At 35.5% G+C, this 26,874-nt stretch overlaps 5 protein-coding genes across 6 annotated transcripts in view; 1 reads left to right on the forward strand and 4 right to left on the reverse strand.

The window, feature by feature from the left end:
• Nucleotides 1-2,942: 2,942 nt before the first annotated feature.
• Nucleotides 2,943-5,249, reverse strand: LOC132188064 (nuclear transcription factor Y subunit B-1-like). The gene is made up of 6 exons (XM_059602473.1): nt 4,968-5,249; nt 4,546-4,800; nt 4,131-4,260; nt 3,704-3,709; nt 3,207-3,290; nt 2,943-3,077 (listed from the first exon to the last, which is right to left on the reverse strand). Exons 2-6 carry the CDS (start codon nt 4,764-4,766, stop codon nt 2,943-2,945), a joined length of 576 nt encoding a protein of 191 aa, XP_059458456.1. The 5' UTR covers nt 4,767-4,800; nt 4,968-5,249.
• A 1,391-nt stretch (nt 5,250-6,640) lies between these two features.
• Nucleotides 6,641-10,803, reverse strand: LOC132187087 (uncharacterized). Of its 2 annotated transcripts, none has more exons than XM_059601259.1 (8): nt 10,713-10,803; nt 10,151-10,625; nt 9,875-9,992; nt 8,371-8,492; nt 7,717-7,802; nt 7,266-7,375; nt 7,137-7,169; nt 6,641-6,915 (listed from the first exon to the last, which is right to left on the reverse strand). In XM_059601259.1, the coding sequence occupies exons 1-8, from the start codon at nt 10,801-10,803 to the stop codon at nt 6,859-6,861; spliced, it is 1,092 nt and encodes a 363-aa protein (XP_059457242.1). In that variant the 3' UTR covers nt 6,641-6,858. The 2 variants fall into 2 exon arrangements, with proteins under 2 accessions (XP_059457242.1, XP_059457241.1); XM_059601258.1 differs by having other exon boundaries at nt 7,137-7,172.
• Nucleotides 10,804-11,134: 331 nt separating this feature from the next.
• On the forward strand, nt 11,135-12,764 carry LOC132188065 (uncharacterized). Its single transcript, XM_059602475.1, has 2 exons — nt 11,135-11,922; nt 12,515-12,764. Exons 1-2 carry the CDS (start codon nt 11,135-11,137, stop codon nt 12,762-12,764), a joined length of 1,038 nt encoding a protein of 345 aa, XP_059458458.1.
• Nucleotides 12,765-14,260: 1,496 nt separating this feature from the next.
• On the reverse strand, nt 14,261-18,431 carry LOC132188066 (protein NRT1/ PTR FAMILY 2.7-like). The gene is made up of 4 exons (XM_059602476.1): nt 18,311-18,431; nt 18,001-18,218; nt 15,213-15,757; nt 14,261-15,101 (listed from the first exon to the last, which is right to left on the reverse strand). The coding sequence occupies exons 1-4, from the start codon at nt 18,429-18,431 to the stop codon at nt 14,261-14,263; spliced, it is 1,725 nt and encodes a 574-aa protein (XP_059458459.1).
• Nucleotides 18,432-21,981: 3,550 nt separating this feature from the next.
• LOC132187746 (protein NRT1/ PTR FAMILY 2.7-like) overlaps nt 21,982-26,874 on the reverse strand; it is a 12,544-nt gene continuing 7,651 nt past the window's right edge. Inside the window, exons 3-4 of the mRNA XM_059602163.1 lie at nt 24,580-25,121; nt 21,982-22,903 (exon numbers count right to left, since the gene is read on the reverse strand). Coding sequence (XP_059458146.1) covers nt 22,063-22,903; nt 24,580-25,121 — 1,383 coding nt within the window. The 3' untranslated portion in view covers nt 21,982-22,062. The remainder of the gene's footprint in view (nt 22,904-24,579; nt 25,122-26,874) is intronic.

Below are 26,874 nucleotides of genomic sequence, written 5' to 3' on the forward strand. Positions count from 1 at the left end.
ATATTTTATTTTTATATATATTATTACTATAAGAATTAATGAGAAGGTGTTTCCTGTACTCTTTCTGACTTTTTCCTAGTGTGCCCCTTTGATAAAATAATTAATTTGATACAAAAACCAACAGCTGGAAGGGTAAATAAATGAACAGATTGAAATGTGCTTGGCTGGCAGTGGCTGGCATGTTGTGATCTAGATATGAATCATTATATTATAGCTAATATTTTTTTGGCAAAGTTGCGGCAGAAATTCAGGGCCTTAATTCTTGGAAAGAGCCTGAAAACTAGCCTTCAACTGCCTTTACATCTTTGACCTGATTAGTGGCTCCATAATGTACAACACACCTCTTGTCTTTTCAATATATGGCAATGGCAGTTTTGTCCCCACAAATTTGATATAAACCCAATATAAAAGTAGTAGATTATAGTTGAAATGTCTCATTCGTTTAATTAAATGTGTTCGATTAGAGTTAATCTACATTGTCTCATATACATGCCTCGACACGATCCGAACTCGACACTCGACATTTAAGGCTGATAATTTTTGACATGACACGCAAACTCCACATGAATCTAATACGAAATTAACGAATTAAGGTTAAAAGGTTTGATCTATTTAATAATTTTATATTCATGTTTCAACACGAATCAAATTCGACATACGAACAAGAATCCATCGACAACCTTACACCAACCACAAGGGATAAAACAGTCAAGGTGGGTTCATTTTGGTGGGTTGCTCGAAGTAGTATTAGTGATTAATTAAATTGTCCAAAGCCGCATCTCATTCTTGAGCTCCAAAACTGGTGGATGTGCTTGGTATTCAAAGGCATAAAGTTGACAAGTCGAATAATAGTATATTGCTTATAAATAAATAAAACACATAAAGAAAGTGAGTCAAATTAACTTGTGTGAACTTGATGTTGGTCATGAGGATATCTCTTTAACTTGAAGAGCACTCACCTGATTTTAGGCTTTTACAGTTGAAAAATACAGTTATAAACTTTAAATTCACCCAGAAAGGACTATTTTGGCACATAGTAAATAAACCCATCTCACTTTTCCAAGAATAAAACCTTTCTAAAGCTTACTACTAGAGTTGGTGGCCCGTTGGTTTCAGGGGCATTCCTACTAGGTTTGGATGATGCAAGGGCATGTGTTCGACTCTCGAATATGAAAATTTTCTTGCCTATTTGTATTATCTCACTTGAGTTTTATTGATGCTCTGGTAGGGCAGGCGATTAAGCTATGATTCGATTGGTTTTGATGGTGCACCTGTGCTTTTCGCTGTCTAAGTCCCTCCTGAGCAGTCCCCGCGGGTTGGTGCTTTCATGCATGGTCACACCTAGGTAAAATAATCACAATTGGTCTCCCCTTCCAACCTTTTTTGAATTAAAAATAAAAATAAAAATAAAAAATAAAAACTCTCTAAAGCTCATTAGGGAGATACAAATTATTACCATTTTTAGGAGCTAGGTCACTCTGTTTCGACAAGATCATGATATATTTCCCTTTGTAGATGTTGAAATTTCGCTCGATCTATGACGAATAAATGATCATCAGCTATCCTTCATAGCAAGGTATTTCAAGCTCTTTTCACTAGGGGTGGGCAAATTAACTGATTACCGATTACCAACCGATTGCCGACTTTAACCGAACCGATATTAACTGTAACCGATAGTTATCGGTCGGTAATCGGTTAAAAATTTTATACCGATAAGCTTATCGGTCGGTAATCGGTTGGTTAAAATTTTTTTATCAAAAAACTGATATGACCGATATGACCAATAAGCTATTTTAATTTTTAATTTTTTAGAATTTTATATTTATTATTGTAGTGGATCAATATAAAAAAAAAAAAAAAAAAGCTTCAATAAGGTATTTTAGCCAAAAATATACTCTAAAATAACTAATTTTTAATAAGCTATTTTAGGCTTTAGCCTAACAAAACGTATTTGGGCATCCAAAACAATTAATTTTTGGCTCAATTAGCAACCAGTAAAAGCCCAATAAAAAGCCCACAAAAGCCCAAACCGATTTAACCGACCGATTAACCGATTACCGATATGACCGATAATTTTCGGTTAACACTTCTTATCAGTTGGTAATCAGTTAGGATTTGGTTAACCGATAGCTTATCGGTTAACCGACCGATAAGCCCATTAACCGGTCCGAACTGACAGATACCCAGCCCTACAATGAAGGATCTCTTTTGTTTTGTTTTGTTTAGTAGGTAAATACATAACTTGTGCAACTTAGCCACAAAACAAAATTAATTATAAATGTTCAACAGAAATTATATGATGCCTCCAGCCAAAGTAAAATTTCTTCACTTGAGAAACTGATGGCAAACAAATATGAAAGTTAATTAAATTACTATACACAAATAAAAGAAAGTTATGGTACTAAGATGCCCTAAAATTCTTTAGTAACTCAACTAAAAAAAAGTCTAGAGGAATGTGAGGGAAGAAAAGGGGAAAATGCTATATCCAATTCAAGCCCTTATTTACCAAGAACGACTTAAAACGCACAATTAGTAATTCTGTTTTAGACTTGTTTATATCCACCAAGGATTTTTTTACAACAATGAAATCTTCATCAGCAAAAGAAAAAGTCCTAAGAAGCAAATGACAAAACTGAAAATTCAAGTTTTAGGCAATATGAGTCCTAAATTGATCACCTTTTCTCCAGGCAAATATGACCACATTGCAACAATAAAAACAATGTAGAAGGTAGACTGGTGCATCTTCTTAGGCCATGTTTAGCTAACTCGCAAGCATGAATTTAGAAAAACAAAAGAAGTTTGATATGACTTTCCAACCGGTGTTGTATCTCTTTAAAGGAAAAAAAAAAAAGAGAGAGAGCAGGAAATAAGTAGTCATGAATGAATGCCAAAAAGTACACTAAAGCTGTTACTTCAAATCTATAATCCAGTAATTCTATTCTTCATTTCTCCAGAGAAATACCACATATATGTGTTACTTTTTTCTTTTCTTTTTTTAAGGGCAACACAGACAGAAACAGATAGAAAGAGAGAATTACTTGGGAGTTTATGTAGTTCAACGGCCCCTGAAGACCAAACTGCCATATTTGTGCACCAGCAATGCAGAAAGAAGACAAAACAGTAAGCTAATGATTGAGAGCTTAGTTTACAAGAACACAATGCATGGAAGTATTCAATAAATTTGTCCTTAAACTATGGCTTTGCACCTGTGGATTTTGAACAGTCAGACCTCCAACTGCTTCCCTTTTAGCAGATGCATCTCCACCCCTAGCAGATCCTTTGGAATCACCCTAATGGAATTCATAGTTCACCAACAGTGTAAGTCTGAGTCTTGAAGGAGAGACACTAAGGAAAACTATGGACCTGTTTGGTTGTGTTTTTAGAAGACCATTTTTTAAAACTATTCTCAGAGAACAAAAACAAAACTTACAAACATGATTTTCTCAATCATTTTATATTTTTCAAAACAAAAAACAGTTTCAGAATTGTAATTTTGATGTTCTTTGATGACAGGCTATTCAACAAAAATTCTATGATTTTTTGTTAAAAAAACACGTTTCATAGCGCATTTTTATACCGTGTTATTTTAACAAATTTCAGAGGAGAGACCATTTTTTAAAAACAGAAACCGGACAGGCCCAATATAACTCAAAGTTAATTAAACTAAGAATTTATAGTATGGTATAGATGTGGGTTTACTTACCTCCAACTGTGACAGCACAATCATCCCAAAGAAATAAAGAAAAAAAAAAAAAAAACATTGTTAGATCAAATGCACAGGGAATAGGTCCTAAACCAAGAGGTATATGAAAAATATATTATACTAATGCTCCAATCGGTTGATAAGAAAAAGCATGAAAGAAACAAGGAACAAAAGCTTGGGTTAGATTTTTAAACATCTGGACAGAGAACAGATAACATGGAGCCCACCGTAAATCAGTTGGCTTCAATGATTCATGTGCCGATTGTTTATATATGAAATGGACGTTAAACCTATATTCAAGAGTTTTGTTCTATCCATATTTCTTCACCAACTAAACAAGTCAACAATTCAAATTGATCTACAAAATAAAAACGATATAATGCATAGTCTAAAGAAAAACAATTCACCAAATTGGAAAGTTAATTACCTCTCTGTACCTAACTAGGTACACCTTAAGCGGCTCAATATATTCTTCAAACCCTAACGTTGCCATTGCCCACAACAAGTCATCGCCATTGATGGTCTTCCTCTTCTCCTTCTGGCACTTATCGCTTGCTCTACACAAAAACCTCAAAACATAAATCAGATTTAACAAGTCCAAAATCCTAATTCCGCAAAATCTACACCAATCACATTTCACCAAAAAAAAAAAAAAAACCTAAAAAACTCTATCTCCCTAAATCAATAATCACGTCTCAGAAAACAACCCTCGCTTTCCAAAAACAATAATCACATACCATAAAACAAAGCCCTTACCATACGCAAACACCAACCGCAAACAATTTTCAGAGATTCAGATTTAATAACAAAACCGTATAATAAAAACAGCATCTGGTACGCACTCGCTGGTGATAAAGCTGATGAACTCGGAGACGCATTCTTGCATCGTGTCCTTGGCGTCCTTGGCGATCTTGCCGTTGGCAGGCAGCGCCTTCTTCATGATCCTGCTGATGTTGGCGATCGGCAAGTACCGGTCTTGCTCACGCACGCCGGACGAGCGCGGGCTCTGCTCGCCGCCGCTATCGTGGCTCCCGCCCGCCGGACTCGTCGGCGCCTCCGCCATCTCCGGCCAGAAAAAAAAAAAAAACCCTAGATCACTGCATTCACAGAGTCAAAAGCAAGAACACAGACACACATATAATTAACAATCTACATATACTCATTACACATTCATATGTATGTACAAGTATTCAAACGAAAATGAATGGCGGAAATTGAAACCCTAGGCCCGCCATTAAATACGATTTGAACAAGAGAGAGGTACCTGCACCTGTTGAGAGAGAGCAAGAAAGGTGTGTTTCGTTTTGTATTTGGCGCGCGCTGAGAAACGAGAGGTGATTGGTGGAATTGTTTTTTTTTTGGAGAGAGGGATCGGACGCTGGATAAGAAAGAGAGGAGAGAAGGGAGAGTTTGATCAGAGAGGGAGAGCTTTTTGGCTTTACGCTTATCAGCACCGTTGGTTGCGGTTCAGTTTTCTGTATTTATAGTGCGACTCCCCCCCTCCCAAAACACACGCACTCTCGCTCCTTTGCTGAGTTTCCGTGCTCTAGAAATTTTCTAAGGATAAACATTGGAGAAGGAAAATAAATTCCTTAAAAGGATATGTGATTTTTATTTGTTACTTTAATTGACTAAATTAATAAATTTACATTTATCTCAATCTTAAAAACAAAAACTACTTTAAAAAAAAGAAAAAAAATCATTTTTTAATTGCTCTTTCCACTAAAAGTATATTTTACGATCAGTTGACTTTAGCCGTGCTTATCAACTTTTGAATCAATTTTTGTTAAATAAACAAAAAATTAAGAGTTGATTAAAATGGTGACGTCATTATTATGAGATAATTATGGATTAGAAATGTAATATGTACATTTACTCATAATATAATGTAGCTTTCTATTCAATTAGATATAATGAAGATAGTAGCCATGATATGTTAATGGATTCCTAGTTATTTCATCTTATTGTCTAGGGTTATAGAACTGATCCACATAAAACATAAATTGACATATGTTTAAAATGCATATGATCTTTTTTAAAAACGCATGTGAGATTACGTGCATTTTGGATGTGTACTAGTTTAATAGACTAGATTTGGAATAATTCTTCGGATCTAATTTAGAGAAAATTGTCCATTTTAAAATGCACAAAAAAAATATTGTCGGTGTAAAAATCAGATATTATCACTGAATGATAATATACTTAATGGGATGAGATTTAAAGTAAGTGTGATGATTTGTGCAAGTCAAAATGTATTAAACTATCTTTTCAATGGAATTAGCGTTATTGTCTATACATCATGTTAAATCCACCGTCACCTAAATTTAGGCCCAAATTAGGGATTCACTTGCAATGTACCAAGTTTTAGCCACCAATGACATTTCATTATAAATTAGAAGCTAGAAGCCTAGAATGACTTAAGAAACACAAAATATATAGGTCACTTCCTTCGTGACCCAAACCTGTAATGTAGTGTGTGCCCTAATATCGATTGTTAAGGACTTAACCATTGATCCCAACGTCCTGAGACTATTAAATACCGATTTGGTTAAACTATTAATCCTTTTAAGACCGAAACAAACATAAGAGGCTAGGGTACCTTCTTTGATAGTAATTAGTGCAAAAGCAAAACAATTGTATTAGCTGGCCTGGAATTGAGGGGGTTGTGTCAAAACATAAGAGTTGTCAAGTGTAAAAATACAGTAATGATATACGGAGGAGTAGAGTGTCCTTATAGAGTCATTTTAAATATGATGTGGCTTTTAAAATCATTAATAGATCAAAATTCAATAATGATCATTTCAATAATAATTTTAAAAGTCACATCACATTTGTGAGGACTCTAATTTTCCTTATATCATTACTCAGAAAAACATCCTTTAATCATGTAGGAAATATATAGACATTTTACTCCATACATCAAAGCACTCTCAAGTCTCATCAAAAGTTCAAATATTAAGCATTGTTAGTTTAGTTAAGGCAAATGCAAAAAATCCCTGGTCTCATTACAACCAGACCAAAGAGGCATGAGACCTTTTATGGAGACCGGCAGAGCCGAAAAGAGCACCTTTTATAGACTTAAAACTTACATACTCATGAAGGCAGTCAAGTCATTTGGTCCTTTACAAGCAAGAAGGCACAAAACAGCTCTCCTTTCAAACAGCATTACATAATGGAAACCCTTCAAGAATTGCTTTCTTCACGATCTCTTTCTGTTCCACAAGAAGAAAAAGAACGGTCATTTTCTTTCTGTCCATTTTCTTCAAATACAAGAATCAGAAAACATAGGTACATAGGGCTTGATGACAAGCCACAGTTCACTTTCCAGAGAGGGTTTCTGATTTATCTACTCCTGTGTTAATTTATATGCAATATTTTCATAAATGAATACATTTTGATGGACGGTGCAGTAATGAAGAATGTATATGTTTACCTGAATTACTGCTGTGATCATCCCAGGACCCTCCTGCTTTTAATTCAAAATAAAACAACAATGAAAAAAGAAGTAACGCACAGCAGCTCAAAGCTGTAGAGGTGCTTAAACTCTTAAAACTTCACGAACCTCAAACCGCTTCTCTTCCCATGATGTCTCCTCCCAAGTTTTTGAATTAAGCGATTCCCATGAACTTGGAACTTTAATTGTCTCCACATGTTCCAAAAGTCTCAAGCTATCTGCAATAAAAACATACTTTAATGCTATAATTTCAGCAATGGTAACAACTTTCTTGGAATCTAAGTTTTTGTTACAAGAGTAAATTACATTCGAAAAAAAAAAAACTTCATCACAATGCATTTGCAATGGGAAACCTTAAGTTATCAAACTGGTTAAAAATGCCAAATCCTCATGCTTGGACCATGCGTCAAGATTTGCCATGAGACTGGAACTAGTTCTAGCATAAAGAATCCAAGGCCTGGAATTTACAGATGCTAGAAGCTAAGAGAATATGCTGTGTTCATGTCGACGTGTGATTGAAATCCCCCAGAAAAATTATAGAAAGAACTCAAATATTTACTTGTGATGAACGCTTCTTCCCAAATGTCATGCTGTGACCACAAAGGTGCAACTTCCCGGAATGAGATTCCCTTGCTCAAGCATACTCTGCAGAAATCATAAAATTGCAATATCAAACATAACAAATCCAAGAAATAAGCAAGTTATGCGACATTATTATTGATTTAGTTACCTAACAAAGTTGGGTGATGCATAATGGAAAGTGAACTTGGACAAAATGATATTGCCTAGACTAGTATTGTCCATGTCCCCAATCTTTTACTCTTAAAAGGTATCTCATATGTTACTCTTAATAAGACCACTAGGCATGTTTTCTGGATGCTTCATAGTTATAATTCTATCAAAATGAAGGTGATAGTACACTTCACAAATGTAACTATTCGATAATCAAATTCACTCCTGAAAGGACCACTTTCACTTCACAACACGATCTATGGACATTAGAGAAAGCTTCGAAGATGTTCCTTGTTTACGGAGATGAAAACGTTGTCTGTGAGCAAATTCTTGCGGAGGTAACTGTGTGTGAGAAATGAAAAAACTTTGTGGCAATAGTGGTAACAAACAACTCCATATGTAGACAGAAAATGAACCAAAAAAAGAAAGAAAGAAAAGAACGAACAACAAAATCTACAGTTGGTTATAGGAAAAGACTAACTCAATCACTATTTGGCGAATAATTCCGGGAAGCACACCGTCACGAATAGGAGCTGTTTGTACTTCAAAAGCACTTGTACTATTGTGATCATGCAAGCAGTTCCCCTTAGCTTCAGCATTATCCTGAAAGCACCTTCCATAAAGAATATTATAATTATTTAACTAACACCACCCATCCAAATCTCATAAGTCAGTATTCATTGTAAGACTACGTAGACGTCGTAGAGAAAGGCACTACATCAGCTTAAAAGGCTAGGCCACGTCATCAATTAGAACTTGTTTGGAGTGTTTTTGATTTATGAGTTCTAAGTGGAAATAAATATAGTCCCATGATATGTGCATAAGCATTCTAAATGTATGGAAACTCCAAAGCTCCAAAACACCATAAAGCATAAACACCCTCTTCGTCTTCCAAATAGGAATATCACTTTAGTACAAAGACAATATCATAATTTTTTTGTACATCAAAGTGTAGACATCCAATTTCTATAGGTTAATAAACATAGAGTAATGCTACACACTCTCTCACTTCCTCACTCTCATTTCCACCCTTCCTTAGGGAGTTTTTAAAATTATCATTGGATTAAAATCCAATAAAGATCCATCCCAAATCTAATAATGTATTTAAAATCCACCTAAGAAAATATGAAAATAAGTGTGGAGAAGTGAGAGTCCGTGTAACATTACTCATAAATTAAAGCCACTCTTAGGTGGGCCCCAATGATAATATCCAAGCAATTGATTTGCTCTCACTCTCTACGCAAGCTTAAAGCATTGTGAAAGTAAATGAAATTGAATTAAATTTTACTGCCCAAAACATCTAATTTTATTTGGACAATTGAAATATAACATGGAAGCCCTAATTTTTCCTAAAAAATGCCTGCATTTCATTCAATTACCTTAATCAATAGATTTTCCCCTATACTTTCATAACTAGTGATCATCATGCAATTCCTAGTTAAAATAAAATAAGTTGTTGTGGTTATAAACTTGTCCAAAGATCTCCAAATTGTCTTCTTTACTTATATATCTTTTTATCTATCAAAAAAAAAAAAAAAAAAAACTTGTCCAAAGATTAATATTGAAACAAGTCAATTGGTTGATTCCAATGAGTAGCCGCAGATTCTATAATTAATTATGAAAAACATAACTTTCTAATATACATTATAATAGGCACAATATGCATCTGTAGTTCTACAGTTTCTATTTGACACAAACATTTGGAAGCCCTGCAGATTATGACCTGCTCTAAAAACTCAAGCATTCTCAAAATGGCAACAAGTATGAGCCAAAAGCAAATATCAAGCAACTTCTCCCAACACACAAAATCTCATAGCAGAATACTCATTGCAGTTAAATCTAATGGCACTTAAATGCTCAAATCTGGACCATAGATGGTAAGAACAGATGCTACCTGGTAAATAATCTAAACATAAAATTCAATCAAAGCTCAACTGAGCTAAGCCAGCAATAGCTGAGCACTTCTAAGATTCCTAGGCACTCACCTTGCGACAAACAACAAAAAAGTTTGTCACGCAGCCTTCAAGTATCCGATCACCGTCATTTGACAGCAAGAGCTCAGTCACCGAAGGAGGCCTCAGCTTCTCCAGGGGCTTCCTAATCCTGCCAGGAAAACGAATTCTCCAAATCACACTTCTCAAAAAGCATCACAACAAGAAGAGCTTAAACCACCTAAATGCAACATAAATCTGAAACGTTAATTTCTGCTCTTTTTTTCCCAATTTTCCCAGAGACCAAACATAGAAATACTTCCAAACTACCTCACCCAATCCGAATACTTAGCATTCGCCACATCTCTCCCGTGACCCACCACGGCCACGCGCGCGCCATTTCCTCGAACACCGAACAGGCGAGGCACATAACTCCCAACATAAACACACGCATCAAGAGCTTCACACGCCCTTTCTTCATCCACATTCTCAATTCCACACAACCTCTCCGAATTCCCACTGACGAGCACCGTAACCGAAAATTCCTCCTCACCACTCCTCTCATTCACTGCAACCGGCAACACTTTGTTCATCGGATCGTTCACGAGCGCCCGAACCGCCGATTCCCACGTCGGCGATGTCGCCGGCAACGGTGGCAGTGAAAGCGTAGCATTATTCGGTTTGAACAAAAGCTGCGGAGTCGAATTCCATAGGATTCTAATCGACTCGGCGAGTCGTTTAACGTGCCTTTCCCAGAACAAGATGCACGAAGCACTGTTGTGAGTACGAGTGGTCGTATAAGCGCCTGAAAAAAGTATGTATTTCTTGTAAGAAAACGGCACCGTTTCTCAAAATTGCTTGGAAAACTTAAAAAGCAGTGGTAGACTAGAACCTGGATGGGATTCGAGGAAGGTTGGGAGGGGAGGAGCGTCGGAGGAGTGCAGTACGACGCCGTTGCTGAAGAGAAACCTCGAACTCGTCATCTGGAGAAGGCGAACCTGAAGAGCTTCAAAGCGCTTATTTTATATGTAAAACTAAACGACAGTCGCACATTGACGTGGCATTAATATAAACCGAACGGCACCGTTCGAGCGAAACACATTTGACCGTTGCCTTCAAAACCTTAAGACAGAAACTCCAGAACACCTTCCATTTGTGCAACAATGGCACCCCTTCGAAGCGGCGCTTCGTTTCCAACAGTCACCTCCCAAAGGCCACCAATGGCACCTATTCGTTCCTATAAAACACCAAACTCATTTTTCTCACAAAATCACCTTCACAGTCAACCAGACCACACCGCCTTCTTCAACCACAATGGCGGGTTCCTCTTCACACTCTTCTGATACAGTTTCAGTCTCACAAGAGGAGTTCAACATGTTCCACACCATCGACCGCACTCTCTTCAGCCGGTTGGTCTTCAACCTCGACCGTGACCCCGCCGAGGCCACCCAAGTTATGGCGCTCTGGCTCTGGCTGGAGATGGTCGGCAAGGAAATCGACATGGTGTACTCCAAAATATTGTCCTTGCCCGACGGTTTACTCAACGCGCTTGTCGATGAGTCGGTCATGGCCTTGGCTTGCATAGAGAGCGACAAGTTCCCTTTCGCCAACGACAGCGCCGACAACAACATCCCTTTGATCCAGAACCTCACAAAATCCGGCGCTTCACTCCGCTTCTTCCATGACAATCGCACCGGCATTATCCGTGGCGTCACGAGGATTATCAATGAGGTTTGCGTCAGAGCTTTCGAGGACATAGTGAAACTTGCACAGGGACGCCAAGAGATAGCCAATTTCCCGGTTAACCTTTCCGGCCCGCTGATTAATCCCCTGTTGCCGGCTTGTTACTCTAATTCCGGGGTTGGTCTTGTTCATCCTCCTCATCAAATTGGGCCTTCGGAGATTTTGCAGGGCTTTGATCCTTACGATCTTTCGGTTCAGCGGCGTATTTTGAATACCGAAATCGGTGAGGTTTTGAGCCGGCTAAAGTTGAGCGCCAGTAAGGAAGAGAAAGAAGTCCCGCCAGATGATAGGACTATTTTCTTGACATTCTCCAAAGGGTACCCCATCTCACAAAATGAGCTCAACGAGTTCTTCACCATGTAAGTACTAATTACTATGATTTGGAGTGCGTTTTGATTAGGCTCTGTTTGGGTCTGTAATATAAAAATGTGATTTTTTAATTAAACCTTTCGCAAAATTGCAGTTTTTTCTTTGAAGTAGTGTGTTTACCAAAAAAAAAAAAATTCTGCCTACGATTTGAAAATATAAATTTTTTATTTTTTTCAAATTGCAATTTTTAAAAATACAATTCCAAATGGACAGAGTTTTCTTCCTTCCTCTAACTCAATTTATAAAAATGACATGTGTCATTTGAACATATGAGATGTACATGTGTTTTTAATAGCAGTGACAAAGTTATAATAAATAATATTAAAACTCATGTATATCTCACATGTTATTAAAAAAAGTGACATATGTTATTTTTATAGATTAGGTTGACGGAAGTTCCTCAAACCTAGTTTCGAGGAAAACTCTATCCATTCCAAATAATCTATTTTCTACGATTTGCACGCAAGTGGCGGAATGAAGTTATTTTTAGATGGCGTAGACCTTAAAATGTTGTGTGTAAAATGATTTGGCTGACCTCGTGAATTGATTTTGTTTTTATTTTTAATTTTCTAAAACAAACAGGAAGTTTGGGGATATTGTGGAAGCAATTTACATGCAAGAGGTCCTTCCGGCGGAGCAACCGCTGTATGCGCGCCTTATTGTTCGTTTAGCTTCAACGATTGGAGTGGTTCTTGAGGGCAAGAGCAGGGCCAAGTTCTCCATCAATGGGAAGCACGTCTGGGCGCGAAAGTTCGTGAGGAAAAGCCCCATCAAGTCGCCACCAAAATCATCTCCGCCACCCTCCCAACCTACTTCACCAGCAAATAAATAAGAAAACGGCACCGTTTCCCAAAATTGTATTGGATGGGTGTACGTGTATGCATGGTCAGTTTGGGTTGATTAGTAATTTTAGATAAGATTATTGTACTTCCATTATATGGGGAATGTACTACATAATCTATTATTTATACTATTTATATATGTTTGAGGTCTACCATGAAAATTAATTGCAAAAAATAAAAAAAATAAAAAATTAGCATAGAATATTTAAAAATAAGACCCCATTTTGAAATTTGTGCATAATTGTGGATTTTGGTAGGGGTGTTCAAACGGTTATAACTGTCGATTATTGGATATAATTGGTTACCGCAACCGCCTAAGCGGTTATCGGTTATTTTATAACCGGCGGTTAACGGTTATTCAATCCAATAAACGCGCGGTTATAACTGTTTTTTTTTATAAAAAAAATGTACTTTTGGGCTTTTTAAGTGTTTTGGACCGTTTTTTTTATAAAAAAAAAATGTACTTTTGGGCTTTTTAAGTGTTTTGGACCTTCTTTATATATATATATATATATATATATATAGTTTTATTTTAAGGGTTTAAGGCCAAAATGTTCCAAAAAATATGGAAAAAAACATATCCAAATAAATTCTAGCCCAAAAAAAAAGGCTAAAAAAACATAGCCCAAATCCATTAATCCAAATACAAATGAAAAAATTAAAAAGACAAATCCCAAATCTACATGTTACAAAATACAAACCAAATGGAAGCAAAGTAGTAAGCATGGCCAACAAAACGGTGTTGTTTTGGATGTTTTATTTAAAAGTTTTTATATATATATAAAGGCAGTTATTGGTTATAACTGCATTTCTCTACTCCTAAAATCGTTAACCACAACCGCCCTAAGGCGGTTGTGGTTTTTAATAACCAACTACCAAATTGGTTAGTGGTTATTGGTTATTGATTAGTGGTTATAAGAGGTTATCGGTTGGCGGGTCAGTTATAACCGACATGCTTGAACACCCCTAGATTTTGGTTCATTATATACAAGTTTTATTTATATAAAAAGGTTAGTGAAACTTTTAGGCATTAGCAAAACTTGATTCATGAAAAGAAAGTTGAGAAATGGATATATTTAAGCAAAATGGGTCATTGGGGGTGACTTTTGATCAAAATGTTGCTAATGTATAGTTGTTGTATTTGCCTTGTCGACAAAAGTGAATTTGTCTCAAATGACCTAATTAAGAACGTTGTGGTCGCTGAACATAATTTTTCTTTACTTGAAAGTGGAGAGAGAAAATACATTATGTTTTGTAAACAAACTGATAACAGTAATTCTATTTAGTAGATTCGAAAATAACTGTCATATAACTAAATGATATGGTAGTAGAAATTTGTCATTAGATATCAAATGACTGGTTTTTATTGTTATGGCATCCTGGCCAGTTGCATGCAGTTGTACATAGATATATTATACAACATTAATTATTTTGATAAAAAACCTCCTCACTCCCGGCCTCTTAACCAACTTATAAAACCCTGACTTTAGTAAGCCAGCTCCGAAGACTGCCCGTCATGGTCCTCAACATGTTGGTACTTGAAAATCTTGGCACAACCTAAAAAGTACCCAAAATTTAGAGCTCCTATCACTGCCATCATCCAAAACACATTATCCAATCTCCCATCGTTGATATTGTCTGGTAACCATCCTGTCGTTCTATCCGTCAAATCTATCATCGTCGTGCTTAGATAAAGCCCAATTCCGATCAACAACGACACCATAGCCGTGGACGTGCTTTTCAGTGACTTCGGAAATTCTTGATAATACAGTGCAATTGTTCCTGGGAAATGGAATCCCTCACTAATGCCTATAACAACTAGTGGCAACACGAGCCACAGAGCTGACATGGGCACAACCAAGCCTAGTTGGCCACTGAGTTGATGGGTTCGCACCACATGGAGCCGTCTAGTTTCGATTAGGGCGGACCCCACCATGGCAAGAATGTTGATGACATGGCCAATTCCGATACGCTGGAGGGGTGTCAAAGGTCTGCGAATCATATTTTGCCACATAGGGAGGAGGAAATTGTCGATAGTAAAGATTGAGATGGTTGTAGCTAAGAGGTTGAAGACTGCGAAAGAGGAAGCTGGGATTTTGAAATGGGGTCCGAGATGCCGGTCCATTGTTAGGGCTTGGAGGATTGTGAGGCTACCGAAAACACCTATTGGAGTACCTAAAAAAATACCAGAAGACCATATTGGGATGATTCTGACTAGTTTTTTGAGGTCCTCCACTTCTTCCACGGTGCATAGCCTCCATGATCTTGCATATGAGCCGTCTAGTTGTCTATCACCTTCAGTTTTTAGTGCTGCTCGATTCAAGAATCTGCGGGAAAAGTAGATCAAGCTAGCACACTTCAGTTCCACAAATAATATAAATATATAATAGCTGTCAATGTAATTTTTCCTTTTATAAAAGGAAAACTAAAAATCGTACCTGAAACTTTTAGTCGGTGAGCCATCTTCCATTTTTAACATATTCCCAGTGGCTCCAAAATAATAATCTAGGCTTCCAGAAGCTCTCGAAATCTTCCTTTTCCTGATTGCTGCAACCATGACACGAGCTATGCTCATGAAAGGGCTTCCCATGGGCTTAACCTGGCGATAGAATCGCTTTCCCAACAAAAGCACGACCAAGCCAACAGCATTAGCAATGGCACATATTCCAAACCCTAAACCCCAGCCCACGTTGTCCTGAACATATATGACGGCGGTGTAGCTGATGACATTACCAATGTATAACGCGAAGTAAAACCAGCTGAAGAAAGTGCCCTGTTCTTTGGGCTTGTCGAATTGTTCGGCTCCCATTGTCGCAATTGTGAAGCGGGTGCCTCCAAACCCTAGTGCAGCCAGCGTTAAGTTCATATAGAGAATTGCATGTTGAAGATTTGACGGCGTTTCACAGGTGTCTGAGCCAATTAATGCACATCGTGGTGGCCTCAAGGAATGTATTGTAGCCGTTAGAGTGGCCATGATCATACCCTGAATTAATTCTCAAGAAATTAAGGAAACAGGATGAAAATAAATGAATTTCATATAGGATAGGGGAGGTTTATTATTATTATTATTATTTTTTAATTTTTAGGTATTGGATGCGGCGTAAAATATTGATCAACTTAAAAATGTTTTTAATCGACCAAAGAAAATAATTTTCACGACGCCTAAAATGGTTTACGCTTATCTTCAGTGTAAAATAATAATTTTTGCCGCTCTCCTATTATATGACCTACCTATTTGAGTGAGCAATTCTCAAGTTGTCCGAACATCTATTTAAGCCCCACAAAGGGGTGTCCTTTCACAATTATGGAGGGATCGGAGTACCAACCACTTTAAAAAGAAAATATCTCTTGTACCATACTTAATTGGTGTCCACTCTTAAAAAAATCTATGTGCCCATTGATTATCCACTAATTAATTGGTTTTAGTGGATAACCTTTTTGGGTTATCCATTTGATTTTTGGCATTACACCCACTAAGTACGGACACTTTATGTACGTTGTTGCTTTGATATTTTCTAAAAAAAGGATATGCACCTTACTTCTTAAGGTGAGTTTTAAAATTATCATTAAATTAATATTTAATAGGAATTTATCTCAAATTGAATAATCATTTTAAAAATTACATTAGGGAAGTGTTAAAATGAGAGTTGTATGAGTATGAGCATATATAACATTTCTTGTATTTTTTTTAGAGGGAAAATAACTTTAAAATAATTGAATTTCATTTAAAGATAATATAAGAAACAATTACTTGGATATACAATACTTTCTTTGGAGTGTCTAAAATCAAGAACGCATTTATGTTGGTTTTTTACTAAATCCTATTAAAATATAATATCATTTTATATTAATTAATTATTAATCCCGCGTTTCGCCCTTACACTAACAAAATTTTAAATCCGCCACAACTGGGTTGGCCCCACAATTGTCTGCCCAAATTATAAACAATATGAGTAGGCAATTGTACGACTAAATATCAATTCCACCGTCAAAGACCACTTATTCACACATACCTTTTTCTTCCGCAACTCCTTTTTCCGTCTCTTTCTCCTCCTATAGCTAACAACTTTTTCAGATTATATAAAATATAAGAAATATTTTGACAATTTTTCATATAAGCCAAACATCGTAAAATATTTTTCGAATCATTTTCAAGATTACAAAAAACAAGCCAAAAAACAAAAACTCTTTCAAAAAAATATTTTCTGACCAAAAATATTTTTTTAGTCAAAACAACTTTCATTAGAAAATGTATAAGTACATACCTAGTGCGTTAAGTCATGAAGTCCCATCGGTTCTTAGGCACCATTAACATTTAACACTAGTAATTAATGGTGCCATGATTTCTTTAATGGAAGTCAAAATTGTGATGAAGGTGATCACACGATTCGCACCCATCACTTTTTTTTTTTTTTTTTTTTTTAATTAATTAATTAATTTTTTAAATTCATTTTAGACTCATGAACTATTGCGAGTTTTGAAAAGACTCCCATAAATTCTAAAAACTCTCAATTTAACTCCATAAACTTTCAATTTGATTTAATTGACCCATTCCTAAAATTCAACGGTTAACCCCTAACGGAAATGCCTAAAAATACTAAATTGCCCTTCGATTTTCAATTTTTTTTTTTTAAAGGGTGACTCGTGGGTTAGGCCATGACCCGCTCTAGGTCTTGGCCGTGACCAAGCGTGGGTCTGCTGATCCACGGTGGGTCTATGGCCGAGACCCATGCACCTCGGTCAATTTTTTTTTAATAACTTTATTTATTTTTTAACTTTTTAATTTGAAATTAAAGGTAAATTTGAAATCTAATAAAAAATTCAGAAGTATAAAAGTCATTTTATCATTTTTAACCTTTAAAATTTGACAGGGAGGTCAATTGAATCAAATTAAAAGTTCAGATGGTTAAATTGAGAGTTTTTAAAATTTAAGGATCTTCTCAAAATGCGCAATAGTTTAGAAGTCTAAAGTAATTTTTTTGACGAAAACATATATACCCATCACTTTCAAAAGATTTGTAGCGACTATATATTACATATATTATTCACCACCAGTACTGTATTAGCTTTATAAATTATACAAGTATAGTGCATTCAAATTATCACTAGGCCATAAAAAGTTTCCACCGACTATTTGTTTTAAGTTAGAAAGAATTACCAGAAATTTATTAACCAAAAGTTAAAAAAATTAAAAAAAAATAGAAAGAAAAAAGAAGCCGACATTACCAGTAAGGAAACAAAGGCAAAGGTGGCAACAACAGGAAAGGAGCCGAAGAAAGAGTCGGCAATGATTGCACCGGCGACGGGAAAGAGACAGCTGAAAGCGAGTACAACGTTGTATATTTTTGTAGCGGTTATGCTTTTAACGTTAAACTCTGTTATTAGAAATACTATTAGATTCGCCGTCCACCCACCGGCTGCTATGGAAAGACCCATCACGCTTGCTGCAGGTTAATTGCTATATATTTAGACCAACGTACCCAAAAGGAGAAGAAAGAGCACCAAGAGAGAGAGAGAAAGAGAGAAAGAGAGAGACCTGTAATGAAGGGGAAGGTAATCCATCCTCCTCGTTTAGATTCCTTAGATACTTGTTGTCCTTCTTCTCTTGGTGTAGTCTCCACAGAGACCTTCCCCTCATGAACGTGCTGCATTTCCATGGCTTCCACTCACTCTCTCTCTTTCTCTCTCTCACACACACACACCTACACCTATCCCAATCCGCATTATTTATAATCGCGTACTTGTTTGAAGATGACTTCTTTTCTCAAAAAAGAAAAGCATCCATTTGGTAACCAAAACAAAAAGGAAAAATAAAAACACAAATGCAAGTTATAAAACTATATAGAAACATTATAATAAAGATGTGGTAAGTGGCTCAATGGTAAAGAGTTATTTTAGTGATAGGTTAGAGGTTCGAAACTTGTTATCTAAATTTATTTGTGCATTTTTTAGTTAATAAAAAAATTTTAACTGAAGTTCGTGCTCGACGGTCGCAGAAATGATAAAAATGGCACTTGGAGCTGAAAGGGAGTAGCACAGGACACAGATGAATACGGCGTTAGCTGCAAGAGATGCTTAGGTTATGGTAGCGCAACTTGCAGAAAAAGATGCTTAGATGGCAGCAAAAGACGCATCTTTTGCTGCCATGGTTGAGGAGCGTTTGAGGCCATGTTTCATTTGAGGGCCGCGTCCAAGGTGACTCATCATAATACGATTGTACCAAACATAGAGTCTCCAGCCCATTTAATGGTGAGGTCCTCAGTAGAGAGTGCATCAGGTAATATTATATTGTTATTGTTTTTAGCCGGCCATAATAAATTTTTCTAATTTTTTGATAATTGGTTTTGATTATCATTAAAATTTTGCAATTGAATGATATTGGTGGTGGATGATATTTGTTATATCTTGATTGGTGTATTGGTGAATGATATTTGTTATGTCTTGGTTGGTTTGTTGGTAAATGCTGGTTGGAAATCATTTTGTATTTATTCAATCAATTGAATGACTATATATATATATAGTGTTTGTGGTAGCTATTACGCCGTCATACGGAATGGACTACAATGGTTCTTAGTGAATGTGACGTACGTTTGAGTTGATTATGAATAAATATGCCAAGAGCAAAACAACTTTTAAAATATAAACTAACATGAATTTGTTGAGTATAATGACCTTGATATGCTTAATATGCTTAGCACTTGATAAGATTATATCATGTTTATTGATTGTTTGTTTTATCATTCGTAGCTAGTGCGGAGAAGTCGTTAAGTGATGATGATATTGACTTGGATCGAGTAAGTGGTTAGCCATTCATAGTTGGTGAAGCACTACTTAAATATTTTGTTCACGCTTTCTATTCTGTATATAGTTAGATGTAATTATGTATCTATTTGTAATGACGGAGATAGTTTGATTAATGTTTGATGAAACTGGTTTTTATAGTTGTGATTATAGTATTCTTTAATATGGAACTTGTATAGCTAGTGAAGTCGTAAATGGAACTTGTATAGTAGTTGTGATTGGCGTTATAATTGATGTATATGTTATTGGCTGGATCGATAAAAAAAATTTCTGTATTAGATGGAACTTGTATTATTGCAACGTCTGTCAGGTTACATTAACCCTGAATAATTAAAAAAATATATATACGTGGGAGCCAAAAAAAAAAAAATTATTCAATTACCTAATTTACTGATGTGAATAAAAAGTTACTGACGTGGAATGCCACGTCAATAAATAAAGATTTCTAACACGTCAAAAAAATTTATTGACGTGCCACTATTTGCCACATCAAGAATTAATGACGTGGCAGATAGTCACACGTCAATAAATCTCATTTAGTGACACCCTTATTTTTTAATGTTGAACACATGTCAAGAACGCCACGTCAATAAACTTTTCTGACGTGTGAAGGGGCTTGACACGTCAATAAATCCTAGTCAAGAAAAATTGGTTTTCTTGTAGTGACCATTTTGTAACTGCTCATTTTAAAAATAAGGGAAAAGTACATTTTATCTCCAAAATTTGGGGCGATTTTCAATTCGACCTCAACTATTTCAATTTTTGCAATACACTCCCAAACTTGCAAATTGCCCATAATTTTTTTTTTTTTTTATATATAAAAAAATTAAAAAAACAATTCGTTGTGGCTACGGCCACCCCTTTGGCTATCTGACCATTTTTGCATTCCCAATTTTTTTTTTTAATTTATATATATATATATAGGGACAATATGTAAATTTTGGAATAACATTGGTCGAATTGAAAAAAAAAAAAAATTGCAAGTTTAGGGGGATACATTGCAAAAATTGAAATATTAGAGGTCAAATTGAAAATTGCTTCAAACTTTAAGGAATAAAGTGTAATTTTTTCAAAAAAATAATGTTAATGTTTATAGACTCATCAAAGTTGTATTGATTTTTCTGATTATTATTTATTTCTGCTCGATTTTTCTCAAAGATGAAAGTATCATGTCACTGAGAAGGGACCGACAAAAGTTTTGACTCATACATATTAATTTAATAAATTCCATCGTGCTGCACCTACTCTATGACCTTTCTTTTCCCTTTTTTTCTGCCAAAAAGGAAATAGAAGATGCATGCCCGGGGTAAAGAAAATGTTAGAAAAGATAAAACATAAAACAGAAATTGTTAAGGATAAAATCCCATCATTCAAGGTGATTAACAGGCCATGATTCAAGCTGACTGACAGCCCAACTCACAGCTAGAATAATAGAATTCACGCCCAAACAGCTCTCCGTGCTTTCTTGACAAGCAACCCCTGAGCCATATTTTGCTTCTCTCCTGGATTTAATCAAGCAACAACTGTATTCTTCCATGACAACCTAAGACAGAAGTCTTCTCATTTTCCATAATTGGTTTTCCTTTTGTGCTTTGTCCTTTTTACTTCCTTTGTAATTTATCTTGTACTAATTAATTAGCCTTGGCTATATATATGTGAATGAATTACTCATGATATTGTTGGTAAGTTAACCAAATCAGAGCTTCTTAAATTCTATCAGAAATGCCCATAATTAGTTGGTTATGAAGTCGTTTTTCTTAAGAAATTATTTATTCCATGAATTGATATGCAAAGGGTTATAGTAAATGTTTTTTTTTTATGATACAATAGAGGAAAGGGTTAGATTGTAATTGTCAGTAACATTAATCACTTAATTTTAACCGTTAGATCGATCAAACTTGATTTGATTTTACAGTTCATGACTTTACTAACGATCCAATAAATCCATCTATTAGATCTATACCTTAAAAGAATCATATGATTCAGATCAAACACCACACGTGAACTCTATAACCCACTACTCTACACATGTGCGTGTGTGTCCGGTGCTTCCCACCATATTAGAGTATGCACACAAGTGTATATACACCCAAACATTGCTTTAAAGTATTTGCTTAGTAGGTGTAATGTCATTTTCCGTAAACTTCACTTAAGGCAAACTTACTTCATTTAAACATATAGGTATATATAAATATGCATTCTTAATTAAACTATCTCTTAGTACGCACGACCCATGTTGATACAGAAGAATTAGCAAAAAGTACAAAAATAAAAGATGGACCCACGGCTGCATTGCAAACCCTAAGGTTTAAAGTTTTTTTATTTTATATATATATATATATACATATTTTTATGTCGTACATACATGATACATACAAACTAGAAAGGAACAAACTTTAGGTGGAAGATGAGAAAGAAAATACAGTGCATTATTATTTATCAAATTGATAATTAATAAATTAACCAACTAATTATAAAACCCCGGCCTCAGTGAGCCAGCCCATTATCATCATGGTCCTCAACGTGTTGGTCGTACTTGAACATCTTAGCACAACATAGAAAGTACCCAAAATTTATAGTTCCAATCACCACCATCATCCAAAACACGTTATCCACTCTTCCGTCGTTGATATTGTCTGGTAACCATCCTGTCGTTTTATCTGTCAAATCTGTGATTGCTGTACTTAGATAAAGCCCAATTCCGATCAACACCGACACCATAGCAGTGGAAGTACTTTTCAGCGACTTTGGAAATTCTTGATAATACAATGCAACTGTTCCTGGGAAATGGAATCCCTCACCAATGCCAATAACGACTAGCGGCAGCACGAGCCATAGAGCTGACATGTGCACAACCAAGCCGCCTGATTGGCCAGTGAGTCGATGAGCTCGGACCACGTGGAGCCGTCTAGTTTCGATTAGGGCAGACGCCACCATGGCAAGGATGTTGATGACGTGGCCAATTCCAATGCGTTGGAGAGGTGTCAAAGATCTGCGAGTCAGATTTTTCCATGTAGGGAGGAAGAAATTGTCGATGGTTAAGATTGAGATGGTTGTAGCTAAAAGGTTGAAGACTACGAAGGAGGAAGCTGGGATTTTGAAATGGGGACCAAGGTGGCGGTCCATTGTTAGGGCTTGGAGAATTGTGAGGCTGGTGAAAATGCCTAATGTAGTGCCTAAGTAAATGCCAGTAGACCATACTGGAACGATTCTTATTAGTTTTTTGAAGTCTTCCACTTCTTCCACGGTACATAGCCTCCATGATCTTGCATACGAGCCGTCTATTTGTCTGTCTCCTTCAGTTTTCAGTGCTGCACGATTCAAGAATCTGCATGGAAAGTGGAGGACTTAAGATGTGAGTATAATGGTAGGAATTGTTGGGTATACCCAACCATGAAGTGGAGGGCATTTTCCTATTTCATTGGTTAGCGTGATCTATTTTAAGTGATTTGTTTATCTGTCACTTAAAAAAATAACTTAAAACACTTCACGCCATAACAAATATGAAATGAGTGTGAAAAGTAGTATTACTCTCATGTTATATTAATTGAAATTGAGCATACAAAGTAGAAGAATCTTGATTATTTAAATTGACAATTCAACCCTTACCTTTTGTTTTGTTGTATCTAACGATGTACATTATGTCATATTATTTAAAAATTTGAAATGACATGCTAATATATATTCATTATGTAACAACAATATGCACAATTATATCTAACTATAAAATATAATCTGAATCATGAAATGGTTTCTTGATCAGGATCCCAATCCTTTTGTAATAGATGTTGATGGGACGATATTGAATTTTAATTGCTTATATCTAATATATTATATCTTGTTTGGTTCTAATAATTATAAACCACCTACTCCAATGGTGTTGATCGTTTGCTTCATACTAATTTGTATCTTTCTTTATTGGGAAGAGGGGTTTGCTCCAATCTAAATAGTGTCCTTGGCATGCAAATTAAGGAAGAACAAAAAAAAAAAAAAAAAGAAAGAAAGAAAGAGAGAGAGCTAGAGAGAGAGAACGAGAGAGAGAGAGAGAGAGATAGTTGAGGAGTGAGAGCTGAGTGATAGATCAATATTTTTCCTGTTGAGTCATATATATCTTTCCCAACAGGTTGATTATGTAGTATATATAACCAAATATTAATGTACGTACCTAGCTCTTGTGACATCAATGAACAAAAACAAAGAAATTTAGCAACCATGCATGTTTCGAAATGTTGCTTTCGAATGTGTACGTACTTATAAACACCAAAAATTTAGCGCATATATATATATATATATATATGGCATGTCGAAATTCTTACGAATTTTTGGCGTCTCTTACCAAACGAAAATTAATGAGTCTTGGTTTACTATATATTGAAGCAATGGCTAGTGACCATAAGCACTTGTGGCTTTATATATATATATATATTCTTTTTCTCATTTTGACCACCGGAATATATAAATATATTTTAGGAAAAACTTCACTTACCTCTTCAATTGTTACCCCCTTTTGCAACGAGCTTTCTAAAGTTCAAAACTTCTCTATTTAGTGTATATAACTTTTAATTTTTTTCAATGTCCTCCCTCTGTTAGAATTTTCCATTAATTAAATCCCAACAAAGCCCTCAAAATACACACAATTTCTCAAATATATATATATAATTTTTTGCAAAGATTTTTGGATTTTTTTTTTTTTTTTGCAAATACCTTTAAATTCTGACCAAAGCTTTAATCTTTGCAATTTTATTTTTCCTAAAACAATTAACGGAGGTGTTTAGGAAATTTTGTTGGGCTTTAACAGATGGGGAGTATTGGAAAAAAAATTAAAGTTGAATATATTAAATTGAGAAAAATTGAACTTTATAAGGTCATTGTAAAAGTAATAACAATTCGTGAGTAAGTAAAGTTTTTCCTATATTTTAATATATTTTATGTGTTTTATTTCTTTGAAAAGTATTTTGTTCTCAAAGAGTAATAATCAAAAGCATATATAACTCACACGTGTACCTTAAACTTTTAGTCGGTGAGCCATCTTCCATTGTTAACATATTCCCAGTGGCTCCAAAATAATAATCCAGGCTTCCAGAAGCTCTCGAAACTTTCCTTTTCCTGATTGCTGCAACCATGACGCGAGCTATGCTTATGAAAGGGCTTCCCTTGGGCTTAACCTGGCGATAGAATCGCTTTCCCAACACAAGCACGACCAAGCCAACGGCATTAGCAACGGCACATATTCCGAACCCTAACCCCCAGCCCACGTTGTCCTGAACATATATGATGGCGGTGAAGCTGATGACGTTCGCAATGTAGAGGGTGAAGTAATACCAGCTGAAGAAAGCGGCCTGTTCTTTGGGCTTGTCAAATTGCTCGGCTCCCATCGTCGCAATCGTGAAGCGTGTGCCTCCGAACCCTAGCGAAGCCAGCGTTAGGTTCATGTAGAGGATTGCATATTGAAGATTTGACGGGGCTTCGCAGGCGTAAGACCCAATTGCACATTCCGCTGGCCTCAAGGAATTTATTGTTACCGTTAGGGTCAGCATTATCGTACCCTGAATTCCCATGAGAGGAAAAAGAATGAAAATTAATTAATGTTTTTAATTTCATATATATATATATATATATATTTAGTTATATTTGAGGGGTATTTTTGTCTTTTTACTTTTTGAAGCGATATATATCCATCAAATTTAAACGTAATTCTAGGCCTGGGATCTCAAATTCTCAATCCCTTAATTAGTGTCCATGAACATAAATTATAAAATTATGTAAGTAAGAATTTCTTCTCACCAAATATTGCATTTGTATGAAAGGTAACCATTTCCCATCAATTTGAAATTGTATCGTAGCTAGCTAGTAGCATGTTAACTCAAAGTCCCATCCATTGAAAATTAATGTATGGCAAGAGCCGGAATTAAAACCAAGATATTTTGTGTGTGGTCTAAGCCTACGTAAATAAATAAATACATAGATAAAGAGTGGCAACGTAGAAAGTTAAATCATTTAGCCACGTAAGAGGTGGAAAAAAAATCATCATTAACAGGGTTATAGATTAGAAAATAATATTTTTATAAAGATTTTAAAACATTTTGAAGTTGGCAAAGACCTCCCAACCACCAAGGTCGGTCCACCCCTAATGCTTTAATTCATGAAGCGATGGGGTTTTGGTGCAAATGGCTACTCCGCAACACATTATAAAGCATGATGTGAGAGGCTATTTGGACATGTGTCTGAGTAACTCAAAGCATGCATGTGGAGCCCAAACTTCTCATAAGAGGTAGCTTTATTTGTGGAGCCCAAACTTCTCATAAGAGGTAGCTTTATTGGAGAACATGATTCTCTCAAGTTCATTTTAAATTGGAAAATATCTAGTTCATGATTAGGATATCTTTTTAAAAATCCTAGAGTCACAAATAAAACACCTATTTCACTAACAAAAAATAATAATAAAATATTATTTCATATTTAAAAAATATAAAATAAAAAAATAAAAAACAATATGGGGTGGTCCGACCACCCCCAACGGCCAAACGACAAAAAAAAAAAATTATTTGGCCTTTGGGGGTGGCCTAGGGGTGGCAAAATGGGTACCTGACACGACCCGATTACGACCCGCGGATACCCGTTACACGATTAGCCTATACCCAGACACGACCCGTTTAGCTAAACGGGTAATCGGGTTTGACACGATTATGACACGAAAATAGCCGGGTAACCCGACACGACCCGTTTTACCCGTTTAAAATAACGGGTCTAATTGGGTAGACACCCGACACGACCCGATTACTTTAAACTATAAATTTTTTTAAAAAAATAAAAAAAATTCAAAATTGTAATAATAATACTAATACAATAATACATCAATATAGTCAATACAAAAAATTGAGTTCCAAGAGATTAAAGGCTTTAATAAAGGATAAGAAAAAAATATATATATCGGAAAGTGACTGTAATTGACAAATTGTATTCCAAAAGAAATTACTAAACTCATAATTTCACCTAAACTTAAAAGTTAAAAGTTAAAACAAGTAAGTTCATTTATTAAAATAGTCCACTTATTATTTAGTCCCACATGTAACAAAAGTGTTAAAAAATTAATTTAAACAATGAAAATCTAAGTTTTCTTGTTGGCTTTCTCTTTTGTTGGTAATTATGTATTAACTTATTTCTTGAAGCAGGCTTCCTTGTTCCCAAAGGCTGAAAATGGTAAAGTAAGTCTTAATTTCTTAAAGTCTGTACTTAAAAAAACTAAAAAAATAAAAAAGTGTTAAAGTTACACATGAGGAGTCCGCAAGGCGGAAAAAA

Source organism: Corylus avellana, chromosome ca7 (genome assembly GCF_901000735.1).
Source record: "Corylus avellana chromosome ca7, CavTom2PMs-1.0".
Classification (NCBI taxonomy): domain Eukaryota; kingdom Viridiplantae; phylum Streptophyta; class Magnoliopsida; order Fagales; family Betulaceae; genus Corylus; species Corylus avellana.

Coding starts and splice junctions, on each gene's coding strand:
- LOC132188064 (XM_059602473.1), bottom strand. CDS start 4,766: ATGGCGGAGGCGCCGACGAGTCCGGCGGGCGGGAGCCACGATAGCGGC. Junction 4,261..4,545: donor ATCAGCTTTATCACCAGCGA/GTGCGTACCAGA, acceptor GTTTTTGTGTAG/AGCAAGCGATAAGTGCCAGA. Junction 3,078..3,206: donor TGACTGTTCAAAATCCACAG/GTGCAAAGCCAT, acceptor CAAATATGGCAG/TTTGGTCTTCAGGGGCCGTT.
- LOC132187087 (XM_059601258.1), bottom strand. CDS start 10,803: ATGACGAGTTCGAGGTTTCTCTTCAGCAACGGCGTCGTACTGCACTCC. Junction 9,993..10,150: donor AAGTATTCGGATTGGGTGAG/GTAGTTTGGAAG, acceptor TTTTCCTGGCAG/GATTAGGAAGCCCCTGGAGA. Junction 6,916..7,136: donor TGATCACAGCAGTAATTCAG/GTAAACATATAC, acceptor CTTGTGGAACAG/AAAGAGATCGTGAAGAAAGC.
- LOC132188065 (XM_059602475.1), top strand. CDS start 11,135: ATGGCGGGTTCCTCTTCACACTCTTCTGATACAGTTTCAGTCTCACAA. Junction 11,923..12,514: donor CTCAACGAGTTCTTCACCAT/GTAAGTACTAAT, acceptor TAAAACAAACAG/GAAGTTTGGGGATATTGTGG.
- LOC132188066 (XM_059602476.1), bottom strand. CDS start 18,431: ATGGAAATGCAGCACGTTCATGAGGGGAAGGTCTCTGTGGAGACTACA. Junction 18,219..18,310: donor TACCTTCCCCTTCATTACAG/GTCTCTCTCTTT, acceptor ATTAACCTGCAG/CAAGCGTGATGGGTCTTTCC. Junction 15,758..18,000: donor TTGCCTTTGTTTCCTTACTG/GTAATGTCGGCT, acceptor GAATTAATTCAG/GGTATGATCATGGCCACTCT.